Genomic DNA, 21295 nt, shown 5'->3' with positions numbered 1-21295 from the left:
GAGCTATGTCTAGGCATTTTAGGGCTGTTGCCAGTATAAAAAGACATGCCAGCCGAGTCATCATCAATGTATTCTTCAATGATATTTGAAGATGACCGAACAGAAGACATTTGTTGCTTCAATTTGGAATGTTTAATATAGTCATCTGTTCTATAGATTCCATTACAATGAAAACCACCCTCATCCTTGTCATTTGTTTGGGACTGTGAACGTATTAAAAAAGCTCTGTGAATATCATATTCGCTATCTACATCACTGGAGTCAATGTAAGGAATTGAGTTACTGCTGCCATGAGCAGCCCGGGATGCTGGACCTGTGCTTGGCTGGTGTGCATTCTTCATATTCTGCTGTATATGGTCTTTGGCTACTTCTTCCCCATCAATAGTCAAATGTGTTCCTTCCTTGGTTCTCTTCTCCAAAGGTACTTTCTTGGGAGATGGACTTTTATGTTGTACTAGCACCTCAGTCACTAACTTCTCTTCTTTGCAGGGCGTTAAAGTTTGTATCTCATCTGGTTGAGAACTCTGCACAAGAGTTATCTTAGGGCTCTGCTGTAAAAAAAAAAATATATATATATATATATATATATATCAACATTTTAAATTGTAACATCTGTTCACAATTATTAATGAAAGGGACAATAAAATAGTGTAAAAAAAAAAGTCAGCTGCAGCAAAGAAAAATTATTGATTCGACCATTTTGAGTGCAGTAGCAAGACTGTTTCCACAAGACTACAGCTGTAATACTGTAACACAAATGTGTTTAACTTTCTTATAGACTTCCTCATAATTTTAAGGATTTTCTGTCATGTTAAAAAAAAAATAAAACAAAACAGGATCCTGATTGATCCATTTTTGTACAATGCAAAGCTAAGGCCACATGATGCTACAGGATAGACATCCTGTTCAATCATTTTTTACTCTTAATGCGCTGTCACCAAGAATATGATTGTGAAGCTGCACATCCAGTGCACTAGGGCTTTACAAGCATATTCTAGGCATACAGTTATGAATAAAATTAGACTGCACCGCCTTTCTTGGGCTACGCCGCGCAGTTGATTGACACACAGGGCTTGCCTGTGGCTTCTCTGTTTATCTCTGCTGCACGTGTAATGGCTGTCATTTAACTGTGCAACAGAGCAGTGCGGCCCAGGAGTAGAGCAGACCACAGGCTCGGCCTCTCTGACTGTTAGCCTGACCCCTGGAGGAATTGTAAAGCTGTTTTTTGTTGTTGTTTTTTTAAAGAAAGTATAAAGAAGCCTAATTTATTTATAACGGTATGCCTAGAATATGCTTGTGAAGTCCCAGTGCACTGTATGTGCAGCTTCACAAGCATATTCTTAGTGAAAGTTGTGCTATAATCATGTTTGACCCTTGTGAGCTGGACTAAATAGGGTTCTTGGCTGTTCCTGTAAAACAATCATGTTTCCAATAACTATGGGTAAGTTTAGATGTTGCAGTTATATTATGGTTCTTTCAGAGATTTGTGCAAAATCACTGCAAATCTCTGCTATCTTGTCCCAATGTTTTGCTGAAACACAATAAAGTAAGTAAACAGTGATTTTTGGAGAAGATATTGGCACATATTACATTCTACAACACTTGTCACAAAAATAAGACCAACGCATGTTCCACTGGTTTTAATAGGAATGCTGTACTTTACACGTGCTGACACCCGTGTACTTTACCAAGCAGGAAAATACACTGTGTGCATATACCCTTATACGAACTATGGTTGTAATAATACAGAACACAACTGCATCACTAAATTAGTGTAAGAATAAATACTTTTAAGCACACTCTGCTCTGCATATTTCGGCAGTAGATCCTGCATTTTCAAGCTTTATTAAAGAGTACCTGTCATCAAATAAAACTTTAAATATAGTATTCCTTGTGTAATTAGCAGACACCTTCCCATTCACTTGCTTTTAAAATTATCAACATAAATCTGTTCTGTTCCCTGCCACAATTAATACAGTGAATTTGGTCTCTTCCCAGCGTGGAAGGAGTCCAAACTCCGGAAGTCCTTCTCTGCACTGAGCTTGATTGTCAGCAGCACAGAAAGTGAAAGCTCCACAGATTCTCACAGAAAGATGCACTGACTGAAGGCTGCAGGAGAGCCTCACTGATGGCAACACAGACTGAAACATGCACAGAGCCTGAAGTCTTCTATTCATCACCGCTCTGCAACCATGTGAGGGCAGAAGTGGTCCCCCAGCAGGCTTCAGTGATGTCATGCCTTCTGGGAAACGCCCACTTTCTCCTGCTGGGAGATTGCACTATGTGAGCAAAAAGAAAGGTATGATACACAGCTTTTAAAGGGCTGGAGGGGTAGTTAGGGAACATAGCCTGTTTTAGTTTAGAACAGTTTATTTGCTGACAGGTACCTTTTAAAAATAAAAAAAATAAAAATGCAGTGCTGAAATAGCGCAACTATTCAATGAGTAAAGTTATTTGGCTGCGGTTTCTTCTATTAAGAATTGTGTAAATTATATCGGATTTTACTGCACATATCCAAACTACATGTAATGCAATCTCCATGTAAACCAGAAGGGATTTTAAGATTGTTTGTTAAGTATAATATTTGTACCATAGAAAAAAAAGCTTTAACAGACAAACTCAAAGGAGAAACCATGTACTAGAATTACTAACTTGTTTTGGCACCTCTAAAATCTGATCAGATGAGGGGGTAGATAAACTTCTTATAGAACAAAGCTTGCTGTGCTTCCTAAAAGAAAAATAAAGAAGTTAGAATACAGGAATTGCCTATACTACACAACTTTTCAACTGTACTAGGGCAACAAAACTAAAACAATCTTTGAAAATATTATAGTAACAGCAATGACATATACACCACCTAAACAATGACAACAGCTGAATACAACAGTAATGAGCAGTCTGTTCAGGATTAGTGTTGCACTGTATAAACCCTAAGTATTCAATACCATCTATAAAGTACTTTAAAACCCTTACCTTTCAAACTGTACTTTTTTGTGTCCTCCTTCTTTCACATAATCCAAAACTTGCTTTTGCGTTCGGCCACTAATAAAGAAATATATATTGTTTAATGCATATTATGTGACTAAAAGGAATATGTAAATATTATGGATACAGTTGTGTACAGTTTTGGCAACCCTACTCATATCCACCAGAACACTGCACTACCTACTTAACTTTAGGAACAGGGTACATGGGCCTTCCTGACCTAAGGCTGTACCAATGGGCATGACTTCTAACGTAGCTTCATTATGGCCCTGTAAAGCATTGGTTATCCTTGGAGGGTCATATAACCCCGAAACCCATATGCCCACTTCTGTGCATCCTATCCACTCACAGACTATTTCTTCTATGCTTTTTTCCCCACTTCTGTTTTACAACTTTGTGGCAAGAGTGTTATGAAATGGCCCATATCTCTTAGAATCTGTATAAAAGAGAAAAGAGAAAGACCAACGGGCGGCGCCTCGTGTATTACCCCAAAATATATGTGTAGGAGGTGGGGGGAATAAGGGGATGACCCCACGGGGCTTATAGATGGCCGCTCACCTCAAGACGGTAGTAATAGGCATATAACCCCAGCAACATGGGATACCATCAATCCTAGAGACGCTGTCAAGCCAGTGGGTTGCAGGAGTCGACCCAAGTCGTCCTGTAGAAATGTGAGTAGAGAGTGCGGCAAAAAGAACCCTTGAGACCGGCGCTGCGACTATTAGGAGTGGTAATGCTGTAATCCAGGTAGTGGAGGAAGCAATGATGAAGTCCAGGTAGTGATAAAGATCCTCAGCAGGATCATTTATTGACAAAAGATAAAGGATCCTTTATCTTTTGTCAATAAATGATCCTGCTGAGGATCTTTATCACTACCTGGACTTCATCATTGCTTCCTCCACTACCTGGATTACAGCATTACCACTCCTAATAGTCGCAGTGCCGGTCTCAAGGGTTCTTTTTGCCGCACTCTCTACTCCCATATATCTTAGGCTGGGGCCCCACTACAACAATCCAACATACCAACTGTAACAACCCAACATACCTTCCAGGTATTAACACTTCTTATTTTTACTTTTCAGCATATAGGAGAGATTTATCAAAACCTGTCCAGAGGGAAAGTTGCTAAATTCCCCATAGCAACCAATCAGATTGCTTCTTTCATTTTTCAGAGGCCCATTCAAAAATGAAAGAAACAAGCTGATAGTTTGCTATGGGCAACTCAGCAACTTTTCCTATGGACAGGTTTTGATAAACCCCCCCCCCCCCCCCATTATCCCTGAAGCTACTTACTATCACTACCATTGAAACATGACTTACTCTGGGTCTGGATTTTGCTGTGTATCTCGTCTAGGTGATCCTTTACCAATCTAGGATGTTGCCCCAAGCCAGACAGATAAACAGGAGACTTAGATGCACAGTTCGACAATCAGGCTAGACAAACATATGTACAATCTCATATCCTTTAAAGATAAAGGCCCAGATTTATCAAACTGTGTGAGAATATAAATTGAGTAATTTTCCCACAGCAACCAATCACAGGTCAGGTTTCACTTTACCAGAGCTTGTTAGCTGAGCTGTGATTGGTTGCTGTGGGAAAATCACTAAATTTTTTCTCTCACGCAGTTTGATAAATCTGGGCTAATCTGTCAGGCCCGTGAAATAACCATAAGTTGTTATTTTGTTGTGATCAGTTTCCCATTACAGTACATATGTATCCCTCTTCTGAGAGGCAGGGGTACCTAACACTCCATCAACTGCTCTGCTGTCACTACATTTCTTACTTAACCAGATCAGTGTTAACCAGATGAGTCTTCATGTTTGCGGCTTCTTCTGGGACTCTTTGTCATTAGAGATCCACAGAGCTGTCATCAATAGGTGGATAGATTCAGGGAACAGTGTAATGATAATGGAGGAACTACTAGACAAGGATTCTTTCTTAAGGTGTGGACACAAATCAAAACTACAGACACCTTTCGTACCACTTATCTAAAGTCTACATTTACATATATCGTAGGTTATCTTTTGTCTATTTATCTTTCTCTCCCTATCCTATTTTTCCATTCTAACCCTTTTTTACTCTGTCTTATTCTTTAAGGGTACATTAACACATACTGTATCCACTGCGGCTTTGCTGCTGTTAAATTAATGTACATACATAGATGAGCACCTCATGAAATCTCCAGCATTTTTGCTAATAAAACTGTTATTAAAATTATTAAAGAGTTAAGATTATAAATAAAAAAAATCTCTTATAACATGTCATCTTTCATTATAAGTTAGACCCACTGGTTGTCTTGGATGGGCAACGATCAGAATCACATCACAGTACTCATATACATAAAGTGCCATACATACAAAACCTGTTTACTGAAATGACATGATATGTTGCAAATATTTCACGAAGAGAGCAAACACTAAACACACAGCTAGGGTGAGGTGTGTTTAGGGATTGGGGATGCATCACATGATAGGGCGGTGTAGGTGGTCTAGGGATAGTGCTCACTAGCCGCCCCTACAAAAGACAAATTGCTGTTATTGACTTATACAGGTTTTATTATATCCTACACATACCCCCCATGTATGCATGTCCCAGGTGTGCCATCTCTTTATACTATCAATGAAACCAAGTTTGATAGATCTCAGGGCACAAGTTCATACAGTGCAATAAGAGACTTATAAAGTGGAAAATCCTTTCCACATATGGACACTAGTCCTTTGCAAAGGATAATTTTTTATGCGTTTGCATTTCACATTTATTTGTAGTATGTTCTGTTGGGATTACATGTTTTTATCTGTATAACCTTCGAATAAAAGTTACATTTTATCTTCTCAAGTCATACCCCAGTTTTCCCTATTTTTTGGCATTTATTAGGTGGGGAGCTACTAAGCTCACATGGTACATCCCATTAAGCTGTAATACATTCAGACACTAAACAGGGTAGTGATAGGCAGAGCTGTAGTGGGCTCAGGTGTCAGGAAGAAAGACAGGCCCTGGCTCAATACATTACACTGACGTTCACCCCATCGCATGCCGAGGTGGGACATCGCTGCAGCCAGTAATTACCTTAGCACAGTGTGATGTGTCAGGCCCCAGAATCTGGAAGAAGACCAGGGCAGGATGACGGGAGAGCGATTCCAGCAGCACAGAGTTCTCCTTTAATAGGAACTGTAATGCTGTATCACTATTTCAGATGTGTCTATGAATAGGACTTTGCTAAACTTAATGCTAACACTTAATTTTTTATTCAAAGGACAGTGCTGTACCATAGTTTGATGGAATCTTTTACTGTTACATAGATCGTTTCTATACCACAAGAGTACTGTATGTCAATCCATCCTGCCTTGTGTCACTGATTTACACTAATGATCATTAAATGGTGTGAGAAATGTTTTTTTGCATCACACAATGTCCCTTCATATTGATGCAGCTTTGTAAAAATACCTACAATCCTCACTGAGTATTATCCTTTTATAGCAACATCATCTGAGCAATTCTAGCACAGTTATACCCAATGTCTTAAAGCACATGCACAAAAATGACATGTTAAATGTACTCTAACAGACTGTAGTCAATAGTGCACTTCTGAGATCCAGTGCTGCAGTATAAATGAACTGTTAACAAATATGCAGCAATTGTGTCATCACATCAACATGGAATAGAATCTCTAAGAAATATTTCTAGTATCATGTAAAATACACAACAGAATAAATTCAGGCTTTTCTGAGAGCAAAGGTGGGTCCTGGGCTACAGTATATAGCTGTACCTAATAAAGTGGCTTCAGTTTATATTCTTCAACGCTAGTGCTAAATCTGAGGGCATGTAGAGTCTGAGCATTAAATTGTATACAGACAATAACGGAGATGGTAACAATATGGGTTAAAGGGTAAAGTAAGGAAACATTAATTTCATTAGGCCGTTCGAATAGGCCATTAGTGCCTATGTACCAGAAAACGCTATATTTCCCTCGCAGCATAAGCATGGTATTGGTAAACGGCTGCCCTACGCCCACCCGTATCAGGTACTCTGGTGTCCCAACAGATCACCACTTCCAGTCTCCACTGCTCTCCAGTGTGATTAGACAATTCACCTTTATTGTAACTCTAAGGACAATCGCTGAGCATCTCATTGACTTACAATGGCAAAATTACTTCCAGCATTCACAGAAAGCACTATTCAAATTGGCAATGCAGCTGGGACTAGAGCTGGTGTTCACCATGCTCCTATTGTGAAAACAGAATACCTGGTAAGAGGGGGGAGCAGAGTAGCTGTTTATCCTCACCATACAGAGGGGCAAAAAAAGCATTTAGTCAGCCACCAATTGTGCAAGTTCTCCCATTTAAAAAGATGAGAGGGGCCTGTACTTTTCATCATAGGTATACCTCAACTAAGAGAGACATAATGAGAAAAAAAACACCATAAAATCACATTGTTTGATTTTTAAAGAATGTATTTGCAAATTATGGTGTAAAATAAGTATTTGGTCACCTAAAAGCAAGCAAGATTTCTGTCTCTCACAGACCTGTAATTTCTTCTTTAAGAGTCTCCTCTGTCCTCCAATTGTTACCTGTATTAATGGCATCTGTTTGAACTTGTTATCAGTATAAAAGACACCTGTCTACAACCTCAAACAGTCACACTCCAAACTCCACTAGGGCCAAGACCAAAGAGCTGTCGAAGGACACCAGAAACAAAATTGTAGACCTGCACAAGGCTGGGAAGAATGAATCTGCAATAGGCAAGCAGCTTGGTGTAAAGAAATCAACTGTGGGAGCAATTATTAGAAAATGGAAGACATACAAGACCACTGATAATCTCCCTCGATCTGGGGCTCCACACAAGATGTCCCCCCGTGGTGTCAAAATGATCACAAGAACGGTGAGCAAAATTCCCAGAACTACATGGGGGGGGGGCCTAGTGACTGACCTGCAGAGAGCTGGGACCAAAGTAACAAAGGCTAAGATCAGTAGCACACTACGCCGCCAGGGACTCAAATCATACAGTGCCAGACGTATCCCCTGCTTAAGCCAGTACATGTCCTGCCGGTCTGTAGTTTGCTAGAGAGCATTTGGATGATCCAGAAGAGTATTTGGAGAATGTCATATGGTCAGATGAAACCAAAGTAGAACTTTTTGGTAAAAACTCAACTCGTGTTTGGAGCAGAAATAATGCTTAGTTGTATCCAAAGAACACCATACCTCCTGTGAAGCATGGGGGTGGAAACATCATGCTTTGGGGCTGTTTTTCTGCTAAGAGACCAGGAGGACTGATCCATGTAAAGGAATGAATGGGGCCATGTATCATGAGATTTTGAGTGAAAACCTCTTCCATCAGCAAGGGCATTTACAATGAAACGCGTCTGGGTCTTTCAGTATGACAATGATCATTGTTCTTGACCAAATACTTATTTTCCATCATAATTTGCAAATAAATTCTTTAAAAATTAGACAATGTGATTTTATCGATTTTTTTTCTCATTATGTCTCTCATAGTTGAAGTATACCTATGATGAAAATTACAGGCCTCGCTCATCCTTTTAAGTGGGAGAACTTGCACAACTGGTGGCTGACTAAATACTTTTTTGACCCATTGTATTTATGCAAGGAGACGAATATAGTGCTGACCTGGAGTGTCGCTTTAAAGATATAAATCTTATCTACTACATCTTGCATTCCAAAAGCAAAGATGATTTATTTGGATGGTCTCTCGAGACAAAGTTTGTGCCATTATGTCACAATGAATCAGACTTGTTTCAAGTACTTGCAAGTAGTACAATTTGCCTGGGGAAGAGGATATAAAATAGAATCACGTTCTGTGTCTTTAGAACAATGTATTAGGTTTATGTAGCAACTTTACAAGTACTAGCTTCAGGCTTGTGACTGCACCGATTAAACACTGACCCTCTGCTGCATCAATAGAACACTATTCTTCTCTGCAAATAATGATTCAACAAATCCAGACAACCGGCCCATATATTAGACCATCTATAGCACTACACCCAGTTGATCATGTTGTTAAAAAGAACTTATGTCCTTTGAAAAATTCAGCTGTTAGCATCACCTCACAGCTGCCATTGTATATTGGTGCAGTTAGCTTCTGCATCTAATATGCTAACTAGGAACTAGACTCATCTGGTCAGTCACCAATACTATTTTTTGCAAATGTAAGAGCACTGAGGTTTGGGTTGTCTACTGAGCAGTGGTGATCGCCTCCGTGACGATCCATATACTGTGGTCTCCACTGCTCAGCTGTCAACAGAGCATGAACCCGAGTGCGCGCTCGCTATTAAGAACAGAGCTATGGTGGCTGTTCATATGACAGTCTATGCCGTAGTTAGCATATTGGGCACATAATGCCTCAGCACAATAACTTGTAAATGGAGGAGGGGGACAACAGATAGAAGTGAATGCTCACAGAGAACCTCCCACTTTGCTCTAGATGTAGTGATTATCATGTTTTAGAACTGAAGACTACTTTCATACATAGATAATAAAGATTAAATAAGAAAGGCCCTAATCCATTTGATTTCACACAGCTTCTTTTCACGAGGCAAAACTTCAAGACACACTTGCACAGGTAACGTGCTGGGTGTTGTGGTTCCACTGCACACCAAACACTGTCCAACACTGTATTTTGCAATGTTATACTTAAGCATCTTTTAACAAGGCTGTGAGACTGCCTGCATAAAAAAAAAAAAAAATAAACCTCTACTTATTTCCCACGTTCCCTTGATGCCTCCGGTATTACTGTTCCAGCCTCCAGTGTGATCATCTTCCTGGTTCTGAGGCCCAGGATGTTACAGTGCAGTTCAGTGAATTGCTGGTGTCCCTCCTCAGTCAAAAATTTGCAAGAGTGGCAACGTGACGTATTGAGCCCTGGCAACAGGAAGAAGATAGGGGCTCAATAAATCACATTGCCGCTCAGCCACTCAACACTGTGGCCAGTAATTCGCTGCTGCACTACGACATCCACGGCCCCAGAACCAGATGCCGTGGCCGCGATACCAAAGGCACCTTAGGAGAGCGGGAGGTAAAGTAAAGGGTTTTTGTTTTTTTAAATTCAGGCAGCCTGAGCAAATTGTTCAAAAATACTTTTTATTAGAGTACCCCTTTAAAAGTCTAGCATATTAATTTTTAAGGGTACATTCACACTGCCGGCAGCATGAAAGGGGCCTAACAGATATTTTTTTTGCTTTTCAACTTTTCTGCTGTGGCTAATCTATTGTTGATTATTATGGTTATGATTTGTCATTATTTGGCACATAAATAAATAAATGTCTGGCTATGGTAGGGTTGTAAGAATGGCCCAATAATGTGTGCAGTGAAAAGTATTAAGTATTCTTATGGTAATCACTCTACTTGGATGTTCATTTGTCTAGGCTGATGTACATATATCTTATGCACACATATTGCTAAAATTTGTTTCCATGTGAATGTACATTCGCAAACGCACCAAATATACAATGTACATAAAAGGTATTGTTTATAGTAATTAGAAATCAGTTGGCCATGTATGAAAACAGTAGTGATAGTCTGCGTGTAACGTAATTACACATTCTTGTCCTTATGGTTTCTGAATTTGTGCTAAAGAGTATAATTGTGTGGGAGAATTTCAGGGGGGTCGGTGTGAATGAGTAAAGCAACAAGGTTTACTTTAACAGAACAATAAAAAGGAGACCAATAAAAAAGTACATGTAACAGAAATGTAGAGTAATAAAATCATCACTGACTCAAAATATAACATAGCTATATTTAGACTAGGTTTCCACACACTTTTTTCTGTCTTCTTTTGGAAAACTGCCACTGCACTTTTTGAGCCAAAGTCAAAAGTGTATTTAAAAGGAATGGGAAATAAAAGTAAAACATATACTTCTCCTTCCTTCAAGATCCACTTTTGACATTCGCTCAAAAACTACAGCGGTAGTTTAAAAAAAAAAAGAAAAAAAAAAGCTTGTAAAAAAGTGTGGAAATCTGCCCTTATTCTGACAAATCCAATACATTGCCAAAGAAATTGCCAAATCCTTACCTGAATCTAAAAGAAGAACCTCGACTAAAAAGAACTGGCTTTGGCTTTGGTTTGGGTTCCTCAAATAGCCTGAAAAAGGCATGGTACTCAACACATATTTTCCAGAATGATTTGCAGAAATCCCGACTAGCCATCATGAATTCCAAAGTATCTTGGTAAGAACTCTGAACAAAAAAAAACATGGGCGCTATGATGATGCATGAAAATGAAATTCCATAAAAATTAGGTTCTCTCAGATTTAATAGTCAAGGAGATACTGTACATCAGTGTTCCCCAACTTGCCAAAGGCTGTCTGGACATGATGGTAATCGTAGTTTTGCAACAGCTTGAGAGCCACAGGTTGGGGAACACTGCTATATAATTTTGTGCTACTATCACAAGTCCCCTTGCACCAATTGTTGTAGGTTAAAAGCATTTAACAGTATTCAAAAACTGCCATAAATAAAGAAAAGTAAACATACTATGAAAAATGTGGTAAAAAGTGCAATAGGCCTTTTATTACTGTTACACATATACACACAAAAAGACAAAGGTTCAATCTCAATATTGAAAAGAGGAGTATATATAAAGAATTATAGAGCATCAAACTAGCATGTGAAGCCCATTATATACCTAGTGGGGCTTCAAATATACACCAATCAAAATAAATTGAATAAACTTGAAAATCCATGACACAATACAAAGCAATTTTAAACATTGGGTGGCACTGATGGTCCTAGGGTTGCACTGAGCACCAAGAATTGTTACTTACATTTACATCTAGGCGTAATTTTATAAGAAACCTTTTTCTCTTGAAACTCAGCTTTCGTACTTTTGCCCAGTTAAATGCATTTATTTTTGTGTGACCCTGTAGAAAGCAAACATTTAAGACAGTTAAAAAAAAAAAAAGTCAAATGGCATTCTGACAATTGATCCTTACTCCATTAAGACTGTCCTATAGACGTAAATTTGCAATACAGTTTCATTTTTTCCTCTATACAATTTAAAGCATAAGCTCTGTGGTTGTGTTACATCTTCTATTACACTTAAAGGAGTACTCGGAGAAAAGGATAGGGGATAAGTTTCAGATCGCGGGGGGCCGACCGCTGGGGCCCCCTGCGATCTCCCGTATGAGGTCACGGGGGCGTGTCCGACCACTGCATGACGCGGCCAACACACCCCCTCAATACATCTCTATGGGAGAGCCGGAGCACTGCATTCGTCAGTCTCCACCTCTGCCATAGAAATGTATAGAGGGGGCATGTCGGCCGCCGCATCATGCAGTGGTCAAAACGTGCTATTTCATCAAAGAGCCGAGGGCCCCGTTTGGGGGATTACGGGAGGCCCCAGGGGTCGACCACCCGTGATCTGAAACTTTCCCCCCTATCCTTAGGATAGGAGATAAGTTTCATATCCCGGAGTTCTCCTTTAAGGGGTGGTGGCTGAGCTAACAGTTATGTCAAACATATTGAATAACACTAATGTACAAAATCCGTTTATATGGAAATTATTTTTGGCAGTATCATGATATGGCTACAGAGTAGGTGTCTTGAAGGCTTCCTTCCATTATAGGGGTACTCCAGTGGAAATGTGTTTTTTTTTATTTTATTTTATTTTTTTTTTATCATCAACTGGTGCCAGAAAGTTAAACATATTTGTAATTTACTTCTATTAAAAAATCTTAATCCTTCTAGTACTTATTAGCTGCTGAATACTACAGAGGTAATTCTTTTCTTTTTGGAACACAGTGCTCTCTGCTGACATCTTTGTCCATTTTAAGAACTGTCCAGGGTAGAAGAAAATCCCCATAGCAAACATATGCTGCTCTGGACAGTTTCTAAAATGGACAGAGATGTCAGCAGAGAGCTCTGTGCTCCAAAATGACCACAGAACTGGTGACAGAAAGCTAAACAGATTTGTAAATTACTTCTATTAAAAAAATATAAAAAAAATCTTAATCCTTCCAGTACTTATTAGCGGCTGTATACTAGAGGAAATTCTTTTCTTTTTGATTTTTTTTCTGTCTTTCCACAGTGCTCTCTGCTGACACCTCTGTCCGTGTCAGGAACTGTCCAGAGCAGGAGAAAATCCCTATAGCAAACATATTCTGCTCTGGACAGTTCCTAAAATGGACAGAGGTGTCAGCAGAGAGCTCTGTGCTCCAAAATGAAAATAATTTCCTCTGTAGTATTTAGCAGCTAATACTTACTGGAAGGATTAAAAAAAATTTATACAAGTAATATACAGATTTGTTTAACTTTCTGGCTCTAGTTGATTTATAAAAATAAAAAAAAGAAGGTTTTCCACCGGAGTACCCCTTTAAAGGGATACTCCAGTGGAAACATTTTTTTTTTAAAATAAACTGGTGACAGAAAGCTAAACAGATTTGTAAATTACTTCTATTAAAAAAAAAAAAAAAAAAAATCTTAATCCTTCCAGTACTTATTAGCGGCTGTATACTAGAGGAAATTCTTTTCTTTTTGATTTCTTTTCTGTCTTTCCACAGTGCTCTCTGCTGACACCTCTGTCCGTGTCAGGAACTGTCCAGAGCAGGAGAAAATCCCTATAGCAAACATATTCTGCTCTGGACAGTTCCTAAAATGGACAGAGGTGTCAGCAGAGAGCACTGTGGACAGACAGAAAAGAAATCCAAAAAGAAAAGAATTTCCTCTGTAGTATTCAGCAGCTAATAAGTACTGGAAGGATTAAGATTTTTTTTATAGAAGTAATTTACAAATCTATTTAACTTTTTGGCACCAGGCGATTAAAAAAAACAACCTTTAATGTCTATTTTAAAACACTCATCTGCCCATCCAAATCTCTTAAAAAAAAACTAGTAAAATTTCACTAGCACAGCATACAAACATGTTAATACCTCAAAGAACACCTTGTGAATGTAATTTTCTGAATGTAATTTTGTTCCACTTTCACTATAATACAGTATATTATTCTAACATGCTAACATGGGAATGTTAAATATATGAATAATAAATCCAGCCTGCAGTGAGAGATTAAGTGTTTATCATTATGCCAGAGTGGAACATCAGCCTTGAAATATTATTTCTTCATTTCAGCTAGCAAAAAATTAAATTAAATGCAGAATACTCATGATTTGTTATGTTTAATGTCAAAATGTCACTTACGGTAAATACGAACATACACTCATGGCAGGCCCTTATTACGCAAGGATAAATAAAGTGATGTTCTGCAATTTTAATCATTTTTTATTTTATTTTAGCAAATATTACTTAGAATGACCCATGTCAAGTATATCGCTTACTGAGCTGTAACTTAAAATCTCCAAGTTAATGGTAGGATGCCAGTCCTGGACTAGGGAAGGAGAGTACATGACACCATTTTGCCATTTGACACTAATGTGACAGTCATCTTACAGGTATGTATTTGGAAAGGATTTTATGATAATACAACTTCCTAGGGCATCCAATTCACTTCAAGAGATGATAAACTAACAGCTAAGCAGGGGAAGATACTGCACATGCTAAGCTTATGGTTCAAAGAAGACAAGCTGAGTAAAAAGAGGGCACTGTGTATGAACAACACACAGACACCAATATCTTATTATATGATAATTTTTTGTAAATTGGAGTGAATAAGTGAAAGGATAGGTTGCATAAGAAGATGGATTCATATATAATGTCTGTGCTGATTCAACCACAAAATTAAATTTGTAGAAACCATTGGACTAAAAATCTATACGATGCAACTGTGAACAATACCTGAAATACTAGGATTCCTGTATTTGCAACGGCCAGGTTGATTTTAGTTCCTTCCCTATCCTTGGCAGGGTGCAGTCTGACGCCATACATTTCCAAGCGGCGGGCAACCTCCAAAAGTTGGAAATCTGATTCAGCTGGCGTCTGTCCACTGTAGATCGGAAATAGACAAATGATGCTCAGGTCATGTTGCCATTAGAGGTGTCCTCTAACATATAAAGGCAACACATAAAATAACACGCATCGGATCACAAATTTTAGTATTACAACAAGAGAGGAAAATAAATGGATAGTCTTTATTTTGCACTAGTTTTTATAAATGGACTCTATGGTTAGTATTATATATGGCACCTTTACATCTTCCATGACTATATAAGTCGATGGATTCACCATTACACAGAAGACACTATGGCTGATATAATAAGTATTATATAACAGTTTCAGCTTATTTTTTTCTTAACTAATTTTGTGCTCAAAGTTTTTATCTTTATTCACTATAGGATGGCAAAAATCACAATATAGTATACTATGGTATATTCTAGAACTGCACTCTGAAGACAAGGTACTAATCTAGTTAAATTTGAGGATCAAAATGATTAAAGGACATCTGCAGCAAAAGACAGCTTATCCCTTTTCCACAGGATAGGGGATAAGTGTCTGATCGCGAGGGGTCCAACCGTTGGGACCCCCGCGATCTTCCAAAAGGGGCCCCGCATTGCCGCTCTATGTGAGCGGCTAACAGGAGGTCGACGGTACGCCCCCTCCCCATACAGTTCTATGGGAGAGGCAGGGAGGCACGAATAATGCCTCCCCGCCTCTCTCATAGAACTACATGGAGTAGGCGTGTTGGACGCACCGTCATGCTGCGCCCAGCACGCCTCCTCCAGGGGAGAGCCATGGCCCTGTGCAGGAGATCAGGGGGGTTCCCAGCGGTCGGATCCCCTGCGATCAAACACTTATCCCCTATACTGTGTTTTGCTGCAGATGTCCTTTAAAGTGTACCTGTCGTTAACAAAAACTTTTTATATAATGTAGATAATACTACTATATGTATATTTGTAATATACATTGATTAACTACATTTATGTGTGAAAAATGCTGTTCCTGCAGCTATTGCCTGTGTGTCTCTGTGAGGAGTCCAAATACAGGAAGTGAGGGTGGACAAGCAGGGCTCTGTGCAGCCCCCTGGCTTGTCAATCATCCTGCTGTGTGAGCAGTCCGCATGTAATAGTGCCTGACTGCATAGAGCCCTGCTTGTCCTCACTGCACAGAGCCTGGCTTGTCCACTCACACTTACTGTATTTGGAGTCCTCACAGAGACACACAGAAAAATAGTTTCAGGGACAAAAATATACAAATTTGTTAAGCAATGTATATTACAAATATACATATACAGTGGGGCAAAAAAGTCCTGCCACTTAAAAAGATGAGAGAGGCCTGTAATTTTCATCATAGGTATACCTCAACTATGAGAGACATACTGAGAAAAAAAATCCATAAAATCACATTGTCTAATTTTTAAAATTTATTTGCAAACTATGGTGGAAAATAAGTATTTGGTCAATAACAAAAGTTCATCTCAATAGTATGTTATATACCCTTTGTTGGCAATGACAGAGGTCAAATGTGTTCTGTAAGCCTTCACAAGGTTTTCACACACTGTTGCTGGTATTTTGGCCCATTCCTCCATGCAGCTCTCCTCTAGAGCAGTGATGTTTTGGGGCTGTCACTGGGCAACACAGACTTTCAACTCCCTCCAAAGGTTTTCTTTGGGGTTGAGATCTGGAGACTGGCTAGGCCACTCCAGGACCTTGAAATGCTTCTTACAAAGCCACTCCTTTGTTGCCCGGGCGGTGTGTTTGGGATCATTGTCATGCTGAAAGACTCAGCCACGTTTCATCTTCAATGCCCTTGCTGATGGAAGGAGGTTTGAACTCAAAATCTTACGATACATGGCCCCATTCATTCTTTCCTTTACAGGGATCAGTTGTCCTGGTCCCTTAGTAGAACAACAGCCCCAAAGCATGATGTTTCCACACCCATGCTACACATTCGTTATAGTGCTCTTTCGATGCAACTCATTATTCTTTCTCCTCCAAACACGACGAGTTGAGTTTTTACCAAAAATTTCTACTTTGGTTTCATCTGACATTCTCCCAATACACTTCTGGATCATCCAAATGTTCTCTAGCAAACTTCAGATGGTCCCCGGAAATGTACTGGCTTAAGCAGGGAGACACGTCTGGCACTGCATGATTTGAGTCCCTGGCGGCGTAGTGGGTTACTGATGGTAGCCTTTGTTACTTTTGTCCCAGCTCTCTGCATGTCATTCACTAGGTCCCTCCGTTCGGTTCAGGGATTTTTGTTTATCGTTTTGTGATCATTTTGATACCACGGGGTGAGATCTTGTCCCCAGATCGAGGGAGATTATCAGTGGTCTTGTATATCTTCCATTTTCAAATAATTGTTCCCACAGTTGATTTCTTCACACCAAGCTGCTTGCCTATTGCAGATTCGGTCTTCCCAGCCTGGTGCAGGTCTACAATTTTGTTTCTGGTGTCCTTCGACAGCTCTATGGTCTTGGCCATAGTGGAGTTTGGATTGTGACTGTTTGAGGTTGTGGACAGGTGTCTTTTATACTGATAAGTTCAAAAAGGTGCCATTAATACAGGTAACGAGTGGAGGACAGAGGAGACTCTTAAAGAAGAAGTTACAGGTCTGTGAGAGACAGAAATCTTGCTTGTTTGTAGGTGACCAAATGCTTATTTTCCACCATAGTTTGCAAAAAAAAAAAAAAAAAACAGACAATGTGATTTTATGGATTTTTTTCTCATTAGGTCTCTCATAGTTGAGATATACCTATGATGAAAATTACAGGCCTCTCTCATCTTTTTAAGTGGGAGAACTTGCACGATTGGTGGCTGACTAAATACTTGTTTGCCCCACTGTATATATGGTATTATCTACATTATATAAAAAGTTTTTTCTAATTACAGGTACACTTTAATAAAATGAATACTGCAAGCAATAACTTACAAGTGATTCCGATGATACTCCATGATCTTTTCTTCCAGAGCGTCTTGGTGAGGCATGTAAGTATTTTTTGATAAGTGCTCCCGGTCAGCAGCCTCATCGAAGTCTCCTATTTCCGCTAAATTTAAGAGAAGAAGACACTTTCATTATTAAATTAGTTTAATAGAAATGCCTTATAGTAGTAAGAAAAAAAAAATTTCTCTCAAAGCTGAAAGGTTCTAAAATCTATACTAGCAACACATTACATTCGGTTTCTAGAAAATAAACATCCACTGTAATTTATTCACAGCTTTTTGTTTGGTATCTGTTAGGGTGCATTGACACCACGTTTACGAGAACTGGCGCCGAATCTCATTCATTTGAATGCGCCTACCAGAGTCAGATAGTGACTCTGGTCAGCTAATTTTTGACCTGTATCAGGTATTGTAGCAGGACTGAAAACCGTAGTATGACACTGTTTTCAGTCCGGTCATAAAACCAGATACAGGGCAATAATGAGTCAGAGAATGACTCTGGTCGGCGCACTTAAATGAATGAGATTCTGCGCTGGTCCGGCTGGGATATGGCAGATGACGGTTTCGAAATTTCCCAGCCGGATCCGGCAGCCGAATCTCACAAACGTGGTGTGAATGCACCCTTTTGAGACTTACTCAAAACTGTGACAACACATATTGGTACTAAATTTGACAGTGGATGCTTCATGCTTTACTGAATTATTGATATAGTTTGATAGAATTTCCTACATCATCAAGGCAAAAAATCCCCTATCCTAAGTTTTTGTATCCCAAAATACCACTTTAAAGGGCATCTGAAGCATGCCCAGTCAATACTGGACTCTTGCATGCAACTACACAACCCAAAAGAGGTTGTGTGCTATATTTCACCACAGCAACCAAATTCTACATTTCATTCACACTGTGTTATTTAAGATGGTTTGGGGAGCATGCTTCCTTTTCTGTCTTGTTTTTATGGTGCCTTTTATTTATTTATTTATTTATTTTACTTTTGGCTTTATTGGGCATTATCCCAAGAAAAACGTTACTGTCATATCATATTTGGTACTGTAATATGCCTTTTTATATAAACACTATTACTTTTATATAGGGATGTTGGCAAATAGCTGTTTCAAATTATTCAGGGAACATAATTGTAAAAGTGGTCCAGTCTTAAAGTGGTCAAGGCCTTACTGCTGAGTGTTCCCTAGAGGAGGGGAGTCACTAAATAGGTTTGTTAGCTTTATTTCTAATAGGCAGGGCACCTGAACCATATTAGAGGGATTACAAAAAGTGAGAGAAATAAACAAATATATATGAAAACTTACATTGTACAATGTGTGAGATGAGGAGAGCAGAGCTGCTTTCATTACATGTTAGCCTGCCTTGGGCTAAATCCTGCTTCACTTGAAGAGCAAAGAGGTACCTACAAAGAGAGGAAAAGACAGCATTTGATATGAACATAATGAACATACAACCAAGGTAAAGCAATACACCGGTTCATCAAGTTACAATATCAATTGGTCCCAGAAAGACTATTGTAAGTGGAGACCATAACTCTAAAGCCCCTAAAATGTTATCCAAAAACAGGAAAAAGTGAGCATTAAAAATGGTAGATACATAATACAGATAAAGCAAGTCCTTAAAAATAAAAGTAAAAATAAAAGTACAAAAAAGCCACCGGAAGCTGTAAATCATTGTTTATGTAGAGGACAAGAGCTTCTTTAGGGTCCTGTAAGGTACACAGTGTCCAAAAAGTAATCGAGCCGCCTCCATCTGATGTCCAAAGGAGAAGTAACCCTGGCACAGGTAACAGTAGTACAGAACATGTAGTACCTCCCTATACTGTAGGGAGGCGCTACCAGACAGTCAGTGCAAGCACTTCAGTAAAATAGGTGTTTTACATTGAAATGTCCATTCTGATTAGTCAGTTCTTCCAGCTATTGACATATTTCTTAGATCTGGACTGTCCATTGCATTGTATGTTGATGATGAGTATGGTTTCAAATTACAAAGGTCCAGAGAAGACCATTATAAGCGAAAAATATTGGATGTTGAGGCCAATGTAAATTGTACCTATGTGAGCCTCAAGTGCCCATAAACGACATCATTTAGACACAAACAACATTTCCTGTGTGTGGCCGTGTAATTAGTACAACACAAAACTTATTACAAAGATTGTTTAGGACAAAATGCAATAAGGGATAAGTAAAACATCTGTAAAGGCTGTCTGGGAATGCTAGGAGTTGTTGCAACTGAAGGCACACTGGTTTTGAAACTCAACATGGCCACACATCCACAACTTGTACTATGATCCAATTGCTTCTCAGCATAATTTCAAAAACTAGTTTGTTAGTCTACTTTTTGAGCAAAACGTGCGAGCCCTCTCGCCAGGTCAAGGCCACCTGATAACAGTCGGTCCCTAAACTAAAATTGGTGTAGCGCCGGGCGGAAAACAAGCCCACAGGGAGAATGACCCAGCGGCCAGGCAGCCCCACTGCTGCCCGACCAAGCCCCAAGCCCTGGGCCTTACCACCACACAGACAAAGCATCACAGCAAAAACGTTTGCCGCAAAGCACCAATCCAGTTGGGAAACACTGCAATAGAGATTACAAATTAGGGTAGCATGTTCTAGAAAAAATGTGTTGTCCCCGAATCATGTACATTTCTGTACATTAACACTAAGACTGAATGGCCCATACTTTAAAAACCTCTCAGTTCAATGTATAATATAAAGCTCAAATCAAATAATGTAACTTTAAATGTGCTTTTTACTACTACAAATAATCTTGCTGTTTTTCATTTACTATATCAATAGCAGTAATAAAGCAGGGAACATCATCTAAAAGGCTGGTGAATTATTGCAGATTTGTATGAGCAAAGACGTTGACAAACACCACCTTCCTGAAAGAAAAGCTGAACAAATAAGCCTAATTTTTTATAAGAATTTCTGAAAGTAAAAATGGTTATTAGTGTCCTGAGGAATCATCTCTCCAATCCATAATCTAGTGAGTGGCTTTGGCTGTCAGATATGAGCTCCATTTATTCAAGGCATGAAAATGCATTCAACCATGTAACTGGCAGCTTCAAGCTCTGCTTGTAATTTTCTCCCAGACAAGAGCTCATTGATTTACATGAACTCCCACTTCTGTCTCAGAGCTGAATGATATCGGGATAATGGGAAGACAGCAGAAACTGTTATACAGCTTCTTCTAAACCCATTGGATTGCCAGAAATAAAAACTTGACAAGGTAAATATTGGTGCTCCATGACCAGCAGTGGTCACAAAGAGAATTTCAAGAGAACCAACTCTTTTGGAGTAGGATATGTTATTTGTTCGGCACTGGGACTGTGCATTATTTTCCTAGGTTTATAAATCTGCACTAGCACTTTTGCACTTACAGATAGGTTATATGATGGAGTAGCCTGTTATACTGTTCTAAGTACTTTACAATATTTTGTTCTCGTAGTTTATTTATGCATTGTCTGACTTTGATATACTAGCTATAGAGATTTATGTACTATATAATTTTGTGTGTGTTTA

The 21295-nt window shown here is 39.1% G+C and overlaps 1 protein-coding gene across 5 annotated transcripts in view; it reads right to left on the bottom strand.

Annotated features, from left to right (window-relative positions):
- The window catches only part of FARP1 (FERM, ARH/RhoGEF and pleckstrin domain protein 1), a 217819-nt gene that overhangs the window by 58779 nt on the left and 137745 nt on the right, over positions 1-21295 (bottom strand). Inside the window, exons 6-13 of one of the 5 annotated variants that reach the window (XM_056555628.1) lie at positions 19079-19176; positions 17761-17875; positions 14728-14875; positions 11763-11858; positions 11012-11175; positions 2974-3042; positions 2653-2728; positions 284-548 (exon numbers count right to left, since the gene is read on the bottom strand). In XM_056555628.1, the coding sequence (XP_056411603.1) occupies positions 284-548; positions 2653-2728; positions 2974-3042; positions 11012-11175; positions 11763-11858; positions 14728-14875; positions 17761-17875; positions 19079-19176 (1031 nt within the window). Of the gene's footprint in view, positions 1-283; positions 552-2652; positions 2729-2973; positions 3043-11011; positions 11176-11762; positions 11859-14727; positions 14876-17760; positions 17876-19078; positions 19177-21295 lie in introns of all 5 variants that reach the window. The other 4 variants (XM_056555629.1, XM_056555627.1, XM_056555631.1 and 1 more) reach the window with 4 other exon arrangements.

Source organism: Hyla sarda, chromosome 2 (assembly GCF_029499605.1).
Source record: "Hyla sarda isolate aHylSar1 chromosome 2, aHylSar1.hap1, whole genome shotgun sequence".
Lineage (NCBI taxonomy): Eukaryota > Metazoa > Chordata > Amphibia > Anura > Hylidae > Hyla > Hyla sarda.
This window is presented reverse-complemented; position numbering and strand designations above follow the sequence as displayed.